This window comes from Emydura macquarii, unplaced genomic scaffold (genome assembly GCF_026122565.2).
Source record: "Emydura macquarii macquarii isolate MOO-44397 ecotype Brisbane River unplaced genomic scaffold, CSIRO-AGI_Emac_v2 contig_587, whole genome shotgun sequence".
Classification (NCBI taxonomy): Eukaryota; Metazoa; Chordata; order Testudines; family Chelidae; genus Emydura; species Emydura macquarii.
Genome location: NW_027130724.1, coordinates 8,854,152 through 8,868,338, shown reverse-complemented (window position 1 = coordinate 8,868,338; position 14,187 = coordinate 8,854,152). Strand labels below are relative to the sequence as shown.

The following is a 14,187-nucleotide window of genomic DNA, read 5'->3' as shown; positions in this document are numbered from 1 at the left end:
GGGAGAGACACAGGCACTGACAGAGCAAACTGGTCTGCAGTGTTCGTGTTTAGTTAGAAAGCTATGTGGGAGAGCACTCCAGAGTCTCTCAACCAGCCCTTTGAGTTTATGTTACGTACAAACTCTTCCCTCCCGATCACATCAAAGGGGCAGCATTGTTGTGGAGTCTTTTCTGGGAATGCTGCAGTTCAGGAAAATGTAATTCCACTTTGATTTGACACCCTCCCCCCCATAAAATACGTGGGCCTCCATTCCCTGCTGCACCCAAGGAGTGCATAGCACAGGCTGGAGAGAGGACAAAGGTGTCTTGAAGAGATTTTTTGCAGCTCGCCAAATCCGTAGCCATCCAGCCATGTGGTCAGGCTCTAGAGTAAAGTAAAGTGGCTTGAAAGCTATTCTAATCTATACTGGCTGCCAGTGGTCCAGGGCAATAGTTCTGGTAGCTGAGGGCTGCTGTGATATAAGGGATCCCTGATCATGCCCTCCCCTCATCCCCCCTCCCCCCCCGCATCAGTGTTAACAACAGTGGACAGCTTCTGCTCCTTTCCTTGGCTTGGGAAGTGCTCCTACAAACCCTCCTTCTCCTTCACTGGTGCTACTATTACAATCTAGCTCACAGAGTAGCATTGAATAGTGAAGTGTTCATGGCACCCGGGGGCCAATACTTACATTTGTGACTTCCCTCCCCCAGTTGGCAATGGCGGGATAGTGGGGGTCTGCAGGCTTGTTTCCCACTCTCTCCTACTCCCCCCCGCTGTGGGGGTGGCAGGGAGAGGGAGTGACAGGGCAGATGCCCCTGGGCTGCCCTGTGGTTGGTGGGAGGGGGGTGGAGTGACAGGCTCTGCCCTGGAGCCCCACCTTTGGCTGCCTGGCTCCTGCGTGGCCAGGGTCCCCGTGGCTCCCTCCTTGCATCCAGCATGGGGGCGGCGGGGCTGGGAGGACGCTTGCTCCCCCTGCAGTGGGAGCCCTTGGCCACTGGCAGGCCTCTGCTGGGGTCAGTGCAGCCACCGGGGATCTTAAAGCTTGGCCGTCTGCGACAGCAGGGGGGCAGCTCCTCCTCTGAGGACCCGGCCAGCGCCCTCTCCCCAGGCCAGCACCTGGGGGAATGGCCCCCACCTTCCCTCCGTACACGACTGGCACTGAATCAATGGGACGACTGGCAGAGTAAGGCACTATTCTATGTGAGCAAGAGTGGCAGGACCAGAAGGAAGTATTGTCAGCCATGTGAGATGAGCCACTGGCACTGAGAATGCCCACACTTTCTTTACTGTGGTAGTTTTCACCCATCAGTAATCCTACATTGTGGGATTCAGTATCTTGAGCAGGTATTTCAGCTTAGATCCTCCATTGTGTTATTTAGGCTCCTGATACCCATTGACTTCAATGGGAGTTAGAAGCCTAAGTGCCTTTAACCACAGGCGTGCGCAACACATTTCCTTAGGGTGTGCCCCCAGGGAATTTTCCTTAGGGTGTGCCCCCAGGGAATGTTTATCAGGGGTGTCAAACTCAATTCCGCCGGCGGGCAACATTTGAATTACCCGCCGGCGGAATTCTCGCTGCATCGTGGTCTCCACTGAAAAATGATACGAGAGAGGGTATTTCGGTGGCAGATCATGGCTCACAGCTCCGTCTGCCAAAAAAATCGCACGCTCTCCATTCTTTCGGCGGCAGCTTTGAACACAGCGAGACTCCGCCACGGCCACTTCAAAAAGGTTGGCGGGCCGGATAAAAAAGATATGTAGTATACCCCTGCATTCGGGTGTGCCTGGGCATACCCCGTGCGCATGCCTATGCCTTTAAGGATTTGGGCCTTCCTTCCAAGAACTCTACATATTTTAGAAAATGTAAGAGTCATTGCAAAAAGCTGGGGCTAATAATACTGACCCTCCAGAATCATCTGCTGCTTTATAAAGATACAGCAGCAAGGTTAGCTGCATTATTGAGGGGGGAAGCATTGTAAATTGCACAAGTCCTTGTAATCTCCTCCCTCTAATGCTGTTGCATAACATTGGCAGTATTCATTCACTCAAGGGCTTGCGCCTGCTGGCGTCACCAGCTCTAGAAGGCATGCAGCAGCATCTCCATTCATCAGTTTTGCTTATCTCGTGGCCCCCAGCTTGGACACTGCGTTGCTGCTCTTTGTGGATGTCACCTGCTGTTACACAGACCAGGTGCTTGCAAACCTCTTCCTGTCCTACCAAGAGCCAGCTAGAGCAAATAGGCATGTTCAGCACTGTACCTGCCTGCTGGAGCCAGTGCCAGCAGAATCCAAGTGACTGGCTAATTTAAGACTCATTTAAATATCCCTTGGACTATGTCACGTTGGCATATTCTTCACTTATCTTCTCCAAGGATTTTTTCCCCTCTTATAAGAAAGACATGCTAAGTAAAGGAGCTAATGGATACCTTCATTTAACATCATAACCTCCTCCTCTCTGAGTCAGTATGGTCTCACCTTCTTCACTTCTAGAGACAATTATTCTTCAGTTTCCTGAAGAAGTTTCAAGTATTTGTCTGTAATTTTTTTCATTTCAGCTTGCTTCACTATTTTCTGCCCATCTCAGGCCTTGATTCTGATAGCAGATGGTTTAATAGGTGATCTGCCATGGTGACATGAGGGAGTTAGTGTAATTTGAGCATGGGCACTGTAAAATGCACTGCTGCGGTGGCCCTAGCCTGTGACGTTAGCGAGAGCTGAGTGTTGCTTGTTTGGGGCATCACAGACTCAGGCTGTTAGAGAGATTCACCCTGCTCGCTCGCTCTCTCTCTCGCTCTCCTGTCTCCCTCCCCACACCCTTTAATCCACATTACTTGAACAAAACCCTTTTCCTTGAGAGAGTCTTTCTTGCTGGGAAGAGGCCAGCTACTATGGGCACAGATTTGACACAGCTCTAATTCTTCTTCTTAATCCTGGGAAACACTGAGCAGCTGCTGATGGTGGGGGGTGGGGTGAGGTGGGGTGGGGGGGGCGTCTGTGTTAGATACTATTCCTGGGACGAAAACTGTTCCCCTAACACCAGTGAAAGCAATCTGGGAGGTAGTAAAATAGGAATGGAGAGTACATAAATGTCTGAGTCTTTTCCAGTTCCTTCCTGTCTTTCCCATTGTCTCGCTTTGCCTTTTAATTGTGAAGGTATTGTTCCACGTTCCTGCCTCCCTCCACCTCACTCCAAATACATACACAGACTGTCCCTTCAGAAGCAAAACTTTAAAGGAGCATTGTTCCCTCTGGACATGATACAATTTGCAGAGAGGGAGCAGAAGCCGTGTATTCCTGATCCCAGAAGTAGTAGTTCCTTAGCACAAGAGGCATCCAGTAGTTACACACTATATACACCAGGGGAGTCAATAAGTGGACCGTGGGCCAAATCCAGACCGCCAGACGATTTAGAACAGACCCTGAAATCTTTTTATTTACTTGTCATCATTGTTGGTATTTTTTAAAATTAATTTCTCTGGAGTCTGGACCTTGACTATACCTTGACCAAGAAATTTGGACTTTGACAAAAAATAACTGACTACTGCTATACGCTGTACTCAGAATGCCCTCTGGAATGCTTGTCTGTGATGAACTGAGGTTACAAACCACAGCTTTCACTATTGTACTCACCATTAAGTGCCAGCAGCTCCACTAACTCCTTATTCAGAGGGACTAAGAATGTGCTGAATATACTTGATCTGCCTATCTTTTACCATATATGGGTATCAAGCCTGAACTCCTTTACTCACAAAAAGCTCCTCTTGAAGCAGGGGTGAGACTGCAGGGGAGACTGCAGCTAAGCTACCCTTGACTTACACCAGTCTGAGATCAGAATTGGGTCCAATGGGCCCTTAATATTTAATATATGCTTTAGAAGGAGGACTTGAAGGCTTTCACTCCTCCTTCTCCACAGTGTTGAAACAATGATCAGAACGGTTGGGTTAAGAGCTATTTAACTCCAGCATTGAAATAGAATGGCGGAAGAAATCATGCTGTAACTCATGGGGTACTATTAAAAATCTTTTTAATTTCATCTGAAAACATATTGGACTATACTAGATGTGTGTGTGTGTGTGTGTGGACAGTGAAGGACTGGTACGCTTCTGGGTCAGGCATGCTGGTTATTTCTAACGTAGCTCTTTATTGGCTTGGAGAGGAAAGTGGTCAAAACACAGAGCAGATGTAGAGCTCATGGGCAGATATCTTTCTCTATTTTGGGTGCATTGGCTGGTTTTGGCAGAGAGAGCTGCTCTTTTATCTGGAGAGGCAGCAGAGTTGAATTGTTTGAGCCCAGGACACGGTGTCTACAACTCCTAAATTCTGATCCTGGCTTTAACATTAATTACTTTTATGGCCTTGGTATGTCTGGACCAGCTCCTCAGCTGGTGTGAATGGGTGTAATTCTGATAAAAGTCAATAGAGGTATACCAGTTTACAGCAGTTGAAGATCTAACTCTGTGTGGTTTTTTTCCTCATCTGTAAAAAGCTAACTTGCTTCACAGGCGTGGTGTGAGGATTAGTGCATGTTTGTAGAGTGCTTTGAAGGCATAAAGCGCTAGATAAGTGCTAAGTATTATTATTATTATTATACTATAGTATTAAAAATAAAAATGCTTCTAGGAACCTGCAGAAATTCACTTGAAAAAAATGACATGAATAAATGCCTTTTCATGTTTCAGTTAGATTTCTGCATCAGATGGAAAGCAAATGCAAAATAGTTATTTGCATTATCTACTAGGGGTGGGCACAAACCAAAACCTTGCACCCAGACACACTCGAGCTTCAAGGGAAGGGGTTTTTAATAAGTCTGAATTCAGATCCCTGCGTTGTAAATGGTCATTTCTAAAAGCCAGACGCAAAACCCCATATGTGACCACCACATCCAAATTTTGCAGCTCAGGCTCATCTCTGAATGAGCTAGAATAAACCTGATCCAGCCAAAACAAAATGTTCTAATTCTAGCTTGATTATTGATGAAAATATTGAAGTTAAAAATTCTGTTTACCTTTTCTTTTGTGGAAAGTCAAATAGATTTTAAGGAAGAACTTACAAAAGGGATATTAAATTTTCTTTGATCATAAAGTTCATTGGCTTTAAAGCCAGTAGAGATGGAATGCCCATTTTGGAGTTAATTCCTGTCCCCCTGTAGGTAGGATGTATACAATTTTCCATGTGAGAATGCGTTTGTATGAACAGCCACTGGATCCAGAACAAACTTATGAACAGAATTATGGCTCCAAAATATTATCAGATCTCTGAACTGGTATAAATTGGCATAACTCTATTGATTTCAAATCAGGACCCCAACTGTAAATTATTATTTTTTCCAGTAGCACTTATGATGTGCTAGGTGCTGTACAATCACAAATGAAGGCTGAAGAGCTTAAACTCTAAAAATGGGTGAATACATGTGAAATGGACCATAATTCTCAAGCAGTAAAACTTACATTAATATGAACTCAGAGGCAAATACAATGCAAATTTTTATTGTTTCTTTTAAATGTTTGATAGATTTTCATTTTCTTAGTTTGGAGGAAGTTTTGTTGATGATGTATTTTTTTTCCTTTTAATGTAAAATATAAAAATTATGTCTATATATCTATAGATAAACTAAAAATATAAAAAGTGGCCAGTAGACTGAAATGCCAAAATTTTTAATGGCTTGTATTGCGTCTGTGGTGACACCAAATTGCTGTAGAAATAAACCCATTAAAAAGAAAAGGTGGGTAAAGTACAGGCTTGAGGTACTGTGGCTAGTGATAATTCACTACTTCAGAACCCTTGCAGCTAGCTCTGTGAAAGAGGGGATTTAGGATCTGCTTCTGCTTCAGTGACACAGCAGTGGGAGCAAGATCAGGGCCTATGTTATATTCCCACAGGCAGTAAAATAGAGAGCACCATAGGAAATTTAGCACCAATAAGGAAACAATTAAGGTAACCTGATTAAGAAACCAAACAAATCAAAAACCAAAAACACTCCCACATTGGTTACTTTGTTGAATCAGGACCATTTAGAAATCCAGAGCCCAAACTTGCAGTCCTTACTCAGGGCCGATGCAAGAGTAGGCCCATTTTGCTTCCCAGATAGGGATGTTCACGAAGTATGGTGCTATTTACTGTGAGTAAGGTTAGCAGAATCTTTCCCTCAGTGAAAAAATCCCATTGGGATAAGCATTGCTAAATTTATGCTAGGGCTTGTGCGGGCTGAGCTCTGGCACCTCTAGGCTTGGCAGGTCATAGCCCCAGAACCTCTGGGCTTACTGCATCAGTAGAATGTAAAAAAAATTGCCTCAGCCCCAGTGTCTAGTTGCTTGAGCCCCAGCACCTCTTTCATTACAAATTAAGCACTGGGGATAAGTGGTTTTGTTTGGGTAAGGACTGCAGGATCAGGCCACAAGTCTTGACCTGTTAATCTCAATTACTTCTATATGAACTGAGCCTCTTGTGTTCTGATGAATTAAAGGCAAAGTATATTTAAAGATTTAATATACAAATCAAGCTGCTCCCCTCGTCCATTCACAGTGTCAACATTTAGCCATGTTTTAAAGTTACTAGCACTTAACAGTTTTGCCATCAATTTAAAAGTCACCACATCCGGTATGGCCACTCAATAAGATCTTTGACTGATGCATTTTTATGTTAATTTTACTATTATTCTGTATTAGGAATGTATTTTTTCCTCTAATTTCTTGTATGTGTAACAATAAATAAAATATTAATTTACTTGATATTTTTACTACATAGCTGAAACTACTTTCTGCTTGTTTTCTGTTTCTAGGACCATTTTGTCTTGAAATATAGGTCTGGAGTCATCATTGTGCTACTTCAATTTAACTGAAGTGTAACTCCAATCAGTAGACCAGATCTTCAGCTTGTGTAAATTGTTGTAGTTCCATGCAATGGAGCTATACCATTTCACTCCATCTGAGGATTTGGCCCAGTATTTTTAGCCATATTTTATGTGGTGAATTAGCCAGTTTGGCCTCGTTATAATCTATCACCTATGGAAATGCCATCTTTGGTGGAACCTTTTTTTTTTTGGTACAATACAGCCCCAAACTTGCAATTATTTATGTTTGCCAATTTAAAGCATGCAAGTCCCATTTAATTCCAATGGGCTATTCACATGCTTAAAAAGTTAAGCACATACATAATTCTTTGCAGGACCAAGACCTAAAGTCTTTCACATTAACCTATGTGAAAATTCCCTGTCAGGTTGGTAAAAAGCAGAAAACAAGATTTAACAGAGATTTCTTCTTTTCTTCAAGTCTCTTTTAAGCCAAAGAAATCCTATTAGCACCCTCTCAACATCCTCTCTCCCTCAAATAAAGTGACCCATCAGTTGGGAATGAGCCAGTCTCAGGGTTGCCAACTTTCTAATTTCTGAAAACTGTACACTACAGCAGGAGCACTAGAACATCCCACAGTCCCCTGCTCCACCGCTTCCCCCAGGCTCCGCTCCTGCTCCATCTCTTCCTCCAAGCCCCACCCATCTCTTTACCCATGCCTCTTCTCATTGCTAAATCCTCTCTACCTCCCTCTCTTTCCTCTCCTTAGCTGGACTCTCTCTGTTCTGGGGCTGAGATAAGAGCTGCAGATCCTGACATGGAGCCTGCCTGCCCACTAGATGCAGGTAGGAGGTGGCCCCAGCTGAGCAGGGGCTGGCACGGGTTGATGACTTGGCGCCTCTCTTCTCCCTTCCCTGCGGTAACTGGACTTTTGGTGTCCAGTCAGTACATCTCACTGGACACTGGACAGGTCTTTTTTCAACCGGACTTTCTGGTCAAAAACTGGACAGCTGGCAACCCGTCACCCAGGAACGTTGCTGCATTGTTTCCAAAGTAACTGTCATATCATTGTGCATCATGAGAAGGCACCATGCCTTTTCATTTGCAAACTATTTGTTTTAAATATTTCCAGCCCTGCTGGGATGGTGTGTCCCCTTTGCTCCACTCGCCAGCACACTCCAGGTGGCACTTGGAATGTCAAATACTCGCAACCTGCAGGAAAAGTCGGAGCACATGACTGATCAGCGTCATGTTTATCTCGCAACAGTTTCCTGGAAAGATTAATGCTAAACTGGAATAACAGGCACAAAATCAATTCAAGCGGTTCCTAGGTACTATAATTCTTAATCTGGCTTTAGCCATACCACCAGCAGCAGTGGCAGGCAGCTGCATATAATGAGATTAAAATGCCAGTGAGTGAAGCCATCATGGTTTATTAGTTCTTAGGGCTAGATCAAATAAATGTCTGGGCTCAAGACGGAAGTCTGTAGAGTCTGCTTGCTACCTTGCTGATGCAGCTCCTTCTTTTACACTCTTTTTGTTTTCCTAGTAGTTTATTTCATTTCATTTTATTATGTTTTGAGGGGGATCTCCCCCACCTTTTTGCTTTGAGGTCAGAGCCCCCTTTTTTCCTTAGGTCCTCTCTTCTGGCTGCTTTCCTGGTGGGTTATTCCCATGACCCCAGGCTTCAAGCCTTGCCAGACCTGTCACAGGTCTTTTCCCCTCAGTGATGGGCGCTCTGTTTGCCTCCGATGCCTCGGAGAGGCTCATGTCCTGTTCAAGTGTAAGATCTGCTCTGGCTTTGAGCAGAGCTCAAAGACGAAGGGAAGACCATTTAAAACTGCTCCTTATGGAGTGCTCCCTTAGACATGTGGTGTCCCTTTCTCCCCCAGTACACTGGCCTCAGCCATACAGAGTGCTTCAGACACTACATCAGCTCTGGCTCCATCAACCAGAAATCCAGGGGCAGCTTTGATCTTTCAGAAGACTACCAAACTTAGTAGATACCACTCCCATGATAGACAGACTAAGAGAAGGGAGGTCCCTATTTAGAAGTGGGAGCAAAGGGACCTCATATCCCAGTGCAGGTTCTGCTGAGGCTCCTATGGGTCATGGTAGTGAGGCATTGGCACCAGCAAGGAAGACTCCTTCCATGAAGCCATGGGCCAAGAAACCCACCCCCAAACAGCAAACGGCGGACCCGTCAGTACCGGAATTGGACACTTCCAAACAGAAGAATTCCTCAAACAGCATGGACTCTTTGAAGAAGTTATCTCACCTGATACCGCCTACCTTCAGCCAGGTCTCTCCAGAGTGAGCGAGTTCGTCATTGGTACCATCTCCAGTCTCACTGGTGCCTTCCAGGTTCCTCTTTCATGGGGACCATCATGTCATGGAGGAACCCGAGTCCCCTCTGCTGAGCGGTAATGGGAGGACTTTCCCACTGGCACCAACATCCACACGTACTGCTGCAGCCTCATATAAAGACTCATCTGCCAGTACCATCATGATTACTGGATTGGCCCCCAATACCAAGCTGAGCCCTGGTACTGACTCTTTTTGCTCCACCAGTGGACATGGTAGAGAACATTTCTTCTCATTAAGAAGTATACATTCAAGACTGTATCACCTACCCATTCCAGTCTGTATCCCTTGAGGTGTTGCCTGAGGACAAGACCCTAGGAACTAACCAATGGGTGACCCGTTAACCATGGCAGGAACACCCATGGGGCCTTACTCCCTTTCCTTACACGTATTCACCATGGACTTTTTGGAATCCTTATGGGGACCAAGTCTACAGCATGCCCTCCCACAAGCGTACCCACCAAGATTCTCAGCCACCAAAACTTCAGGGCCCTCCTTGTCTTCCTTAAGAAGACCCACCAGAAGAACAGGAGCTGAGAATAGAGGAGATACCACCATCCTCTTCATCCTCAGATAAGTCAACCTTTCTAAGGAGTGCTATGGAAGTGGATTGAACCTAAATTGAATGAGCAGTGACTTCAGGAAAGAAGGTGTATTCCAGAGGACTTGTAGCTTACAAGGATACATCTGGAACCCATTTAGATAGTATCTGGGTGGAAATAAAGTGACCCCTCATCCTCTCAGCAGAGGAGTTGAAGAGCCAGGAGGAATCCCTGAAAGCTTAGTCTTATGTAAGTAGAAAGTCAGAGCTCTTCTTACATCCAGAATATGGAGGCTGGTCTCTTCCCTCAAGGAGTGAGGCTTGGGACTAAAGACCAGTAGTTGGATGTCCTGATTCATATGGAACTCTGATAAAACTTTAGGGAGGAATTGAAGGTGGGGACACAGGATAACTTTCTGAGGATAGAACACTGTGTAGGGTGGGGGTCAGCCATGGGGCCTCTTAGTTCCCCACTCTCCAGGCCAAAGTGATCTCAAAGAGGAATGAAGTTTTGAAGGACCAATGGAGAAACAAACTGGTTCCCATAGGTTTAAAAGGAGGCCCTCTTAACACAGTAAGCACTCAATTGAAGTCCCAGGGTGCACTAGGATCTCACACTGGAGGAAACAAGTAAAGAAGGCCTTTGAGAAATTTTGCAGTCATAGGGTATGTGCAGACCAAGAATCCTTCAACTGGCACCTGGAATGCTCTGATAGCAGGTAGGTGAACTCTGATAGAGCTCAGGGAGAGACCCAGCTGTTTCAGGTTTGAAGGTAGTCAAGAATGGACCCATGTGAAGACTTGGCAAGGGATATGGAGTAGTGAGTGCATCAAATCTGGAAACGCTTCTACTTCTACAGGTAGGTCTGTCTTGTGGTAGTTGTAAGGCAGCCATCAGGTCCTCCATTTACATTTTTTCACCATGTTATGCCTGAAAACATGTCTCCAGAGCGGCCTTTGGTGAAGCTGTTTTACACTCTGTACTGAATCAGCGTCCTCAGCACCTTCCTTCTTACTGAGGTACTGCCTAGGGATCTCCTGACATGGAGCACTCCTCGGGACAATAACTTAAAGAAGGAGGAGAGGTTGCTTATCTTGTACAGGAAATGGCATTCTTTGAGATGTTTTCTCCTTATTGGTGCTCTAACATCCACCCTCCTTCCCCCTCTGCCTTGGAGTTCTACCATGCTCTGAGGTTAAGAAGGAACTGGAGTGGTACAGGTCTGCTCCTCCTTATATGCCTCATACTGGAGCACAAGGAAGTGTATGGTGCAGGTTCAGACCCACAGACACTGCTAACAAAACAAAGATCTCTGCTCAAGAGTGCATGGGCACAAACATATCCTCATGTGGTGCACCCATAGGGACAAAATGTCTTGAAGAACACCGGTACTGTACAAGATAAGTAACCTCTCCTTTTATGGTTGACTCTGGACTGGGCCTCAGGAGGTCTGGATGCTATTTCTGACTCTACTACAGACAGCCTGTGTGACCCTGCGTGAGTCACAATCTCTATGGCCTCAGTTCCCCATCTATAAAATGGAGACAATAATACTTCATTTCTTTGTCTTGTATCTAGTTAGACTAGAGTGTAAGCTCTTAGGATTGGGGACTGTCTCTTACTATACGGCTGTACGGTGTCTAGCACAAAAAGACCCTGATCTTAGGTGGGGCCTCTAAATACTACAGTAATAGTAACATTAACTAATGCAGACATAGCCCAGTTCTCCTCTCATTGACTTTAAATGGTGCAGAATCAGGCTGATAAAGAAGAAACAGAACAGAAATTGAAAGGCAATCTTTGGCTCCTTTTATTTTTAAGATACATTTTCATCCAATATTGGAAATATTACCATTCACACACGCTACCATTTGGATGCTGCCTATGTGGAAGAAAGTATTGAAATATCAAAACTGTCCCTGCAGAGTGAAGGTTCCACATTTTAGCATTTGGTTTCATCACGACAGAAGATAGTACAGTTGCAGTTTTGAGCCATGCATATCTAAGTCAAACTACAGAGAAATGTTTGAATTATTCCACATGCTCAACTGGATGAATTTGGATCTGGATCTGCTGATTACATGATGTGCTTTGACTTCTGAAGACTTTCAGTCACTGAGTCCAGGAGGCTTTTATCATCTTTGTCTTTAAGAAAAGAGAGAGAGAGAGAAAGAGAGAGAGAGAGGCATCATTATAACCACTGACAACTGACTAACTGTATCATTTACTATGGTAGTTTTGGAAAGTGCTGAGATATTTCCTGGTTAAAAACATACCAATACATCAATGCATTTCTCAGTTCAAAGCTGATATTTCCCCCCCTAGAAGTCTGAACAAAATGAGCTTGGCCATTTCTGAGCTGTGAAGAATGGAAAGATTTCCCCATACACCTCATTACAGTTTTTCCATTCACATAACTTAAAAATGGCTTAGGCTATAAGTTCAAACTCCGCTAGTTTTCTAATACTCAGCAATTAAGGAGAAACAAGTTATGTCTTAAGAAGATTAGTTCTGTATTTCTAAGGATATGGGAGTCAGACCCTTGGCTGGTCAGCATAGAAATCATCAGCTGAGGGTCTGCTCCATGAATAGTTAAGAGCAGTGTGTTCACACATCATTCGAACATTTCCTATTCTTCTTGAGTACCCCCCTTATCCTAGAGTCATTTGCATTGCTAGGAGCACACAGGTAAAGACAATTGAAACCCACAAGTGAAATCTACCAGCGATAGGCCCTAGTCTGGGCTGGACTCATAACTCAAACTAAGCTTCTGAAACCGTGGTGAGCTCTCTGGGCTGGAGTCAACTCCAAAAGGTAGAACAAGCTCCCAAGTTACGTTAAATTGCCAGACTGGAGCAAGCATCTAAGCGACACCCAACTTCCATACTGGAGTGAGCTTCTGGCCTTTGTCCCACTCCCAGGTGGAGGTGAACTTCTGAGCTATATTAACTCCTCCCCAAACATACACACACTGCTACAAACTGGAGTAAACACTTCAGATCTGAAGCAGACCTCTGACTAGACTGAACTCTCTATTTGGAGTGAGCTCTGTTAGTTTAGAAGCCAGTTTTATAGTCCCTTAGCCCCACCCCATAGACTGTGGCCAATCAGCCCCCTCCACCTACTCCCAAAATGGAATCTCAGCCTGCAGCAGACACTGTGACCTCTCCCATTTCCACTGAAAACTCCACTGACACCTAACCCTAGATAAGGACGATTAGCAAGAGAAACCAACCCTGCGGTTGGACTCTACTTTCTAACCTTTCCTTGGGACTTATTAAGGAGTTTTAATAATACTTTAACACCTGACCTAAGGAGGAAACATTCATGAGAGGATGGAGTTTGGGGTGGAAGGCCTCTGAATCTCTCCCCTCTCCCCCAATAGGAGAGGACCAGGATTATTCAGGAGGGCTATGTTCTTGGGCAGATTGACAGCTCTGAAGTCTATATATTTGCAGAAGAGGTACATCCTGGGGAGCAGCAGTGTTATGTTCTCCCAACACTTCCCCGCCAATGTGCTTCATCACTGACCTGAAGTGACAGTCCCTTGGTGGGCTAGGGGGAGAGTTTGGCCTCAATAGCACATTCAATCCTCTTTTCTGCTGAGGGGGTAGCTAACTAATGTTAATAGTGATGATGGTTTCTGCACCAAATTATATCAGTCTCTAAAATACTACTAAAAATTGAGGGAGCTGCAATCAGCTTCCATTTTTCACCTAAGCGGAGCAAACATTCATAGTTTTATATTGTGAAGTCAGCAGAGGTCAGATTCAACTAAGGGAGTGCTTCATGTGTGTACACTGCGCAGACATACACATACACACACACACGCTCTCTCTCTCTCTAGGGAAAAAATCTAACTGAAAATAAAACTCAAATTTGGAATAGCAAATGGAGAGCAACCATCATTCTTCCCCATTGTTTAAGCCAAGTTATTTTTCCATTAGCAGTAAAGAAGAACGAACTGAAGCTTGAGTGATATCACTGGCACTTGTCAGCCAGCTGTGCTGAAGCAATGGTCACATACAAAAATAACACTGAAAGATCCCTCCAAATATAGCCTCTCCTTATGGGTGTTGTATCAGTTTCTTTCCAAGCTCTGCCGGGTAATGTGTCTCTCAGTTTTCATTTAAGAGAGCGATGACATGCCATGAAGCATCAGCACTTATGCTTGGAGAGAGCAGAGCTCAAGAGAAGTGCACTTCAGTCCCATATAAAATAAAGGCATGGAGAATTCCTCATATTAAATATTCCCCATTTGAAGCAGGCCTTTAATTTTCTTTAATTCTCCTATGGTTATTTATTGAAGTGTCAAGTTTACCATGAAGCACCCCCTCGGGAGGGTTGCCACCTGTGCTGAAATTAATGGGGCTCAGCTGATTCTCCTGGGTTTAATGTGTTCTGTAAGATCATCCTGCAGGGCAATTAGAGAGTCCCCAAATTAGGGCACCATAACACAATGATGCTGCATCTCCAAGATGTGGTGTTGGGGCCTGGTGCTACATCACCACCA

At 44.7% G+C, this 14,187-nt stretch overlaps 1 protein-coding gene across 1 annotated transcript in view; it reads right to left on the bottom strand.

The window, feature by feature from the left end:
* Nucleotides 1-11,460: 11,460 nt before the first annotated feature.
* The window catches only part of IGSF22 (immunoglobulin superfamily member 22), a 39,513-nt gene continuing 36,786 nt past the window's right edge, over nucleotides 11,461-14,187 (bottom strand). Inside the window, exon 23 of the mRNA XM_067540638.1 lies at nucleotides 11,461-11,819. Within this exon, the coding sequence (XP_067396739.1) occupies nucleotides 11,752-11,819 (68 nt within the window). The 3' untranslated portion in view covers nucleotides 11,461-11,751. The remainder of the gene's footprint in view (nucleotides 11,820-14,187) is intronic.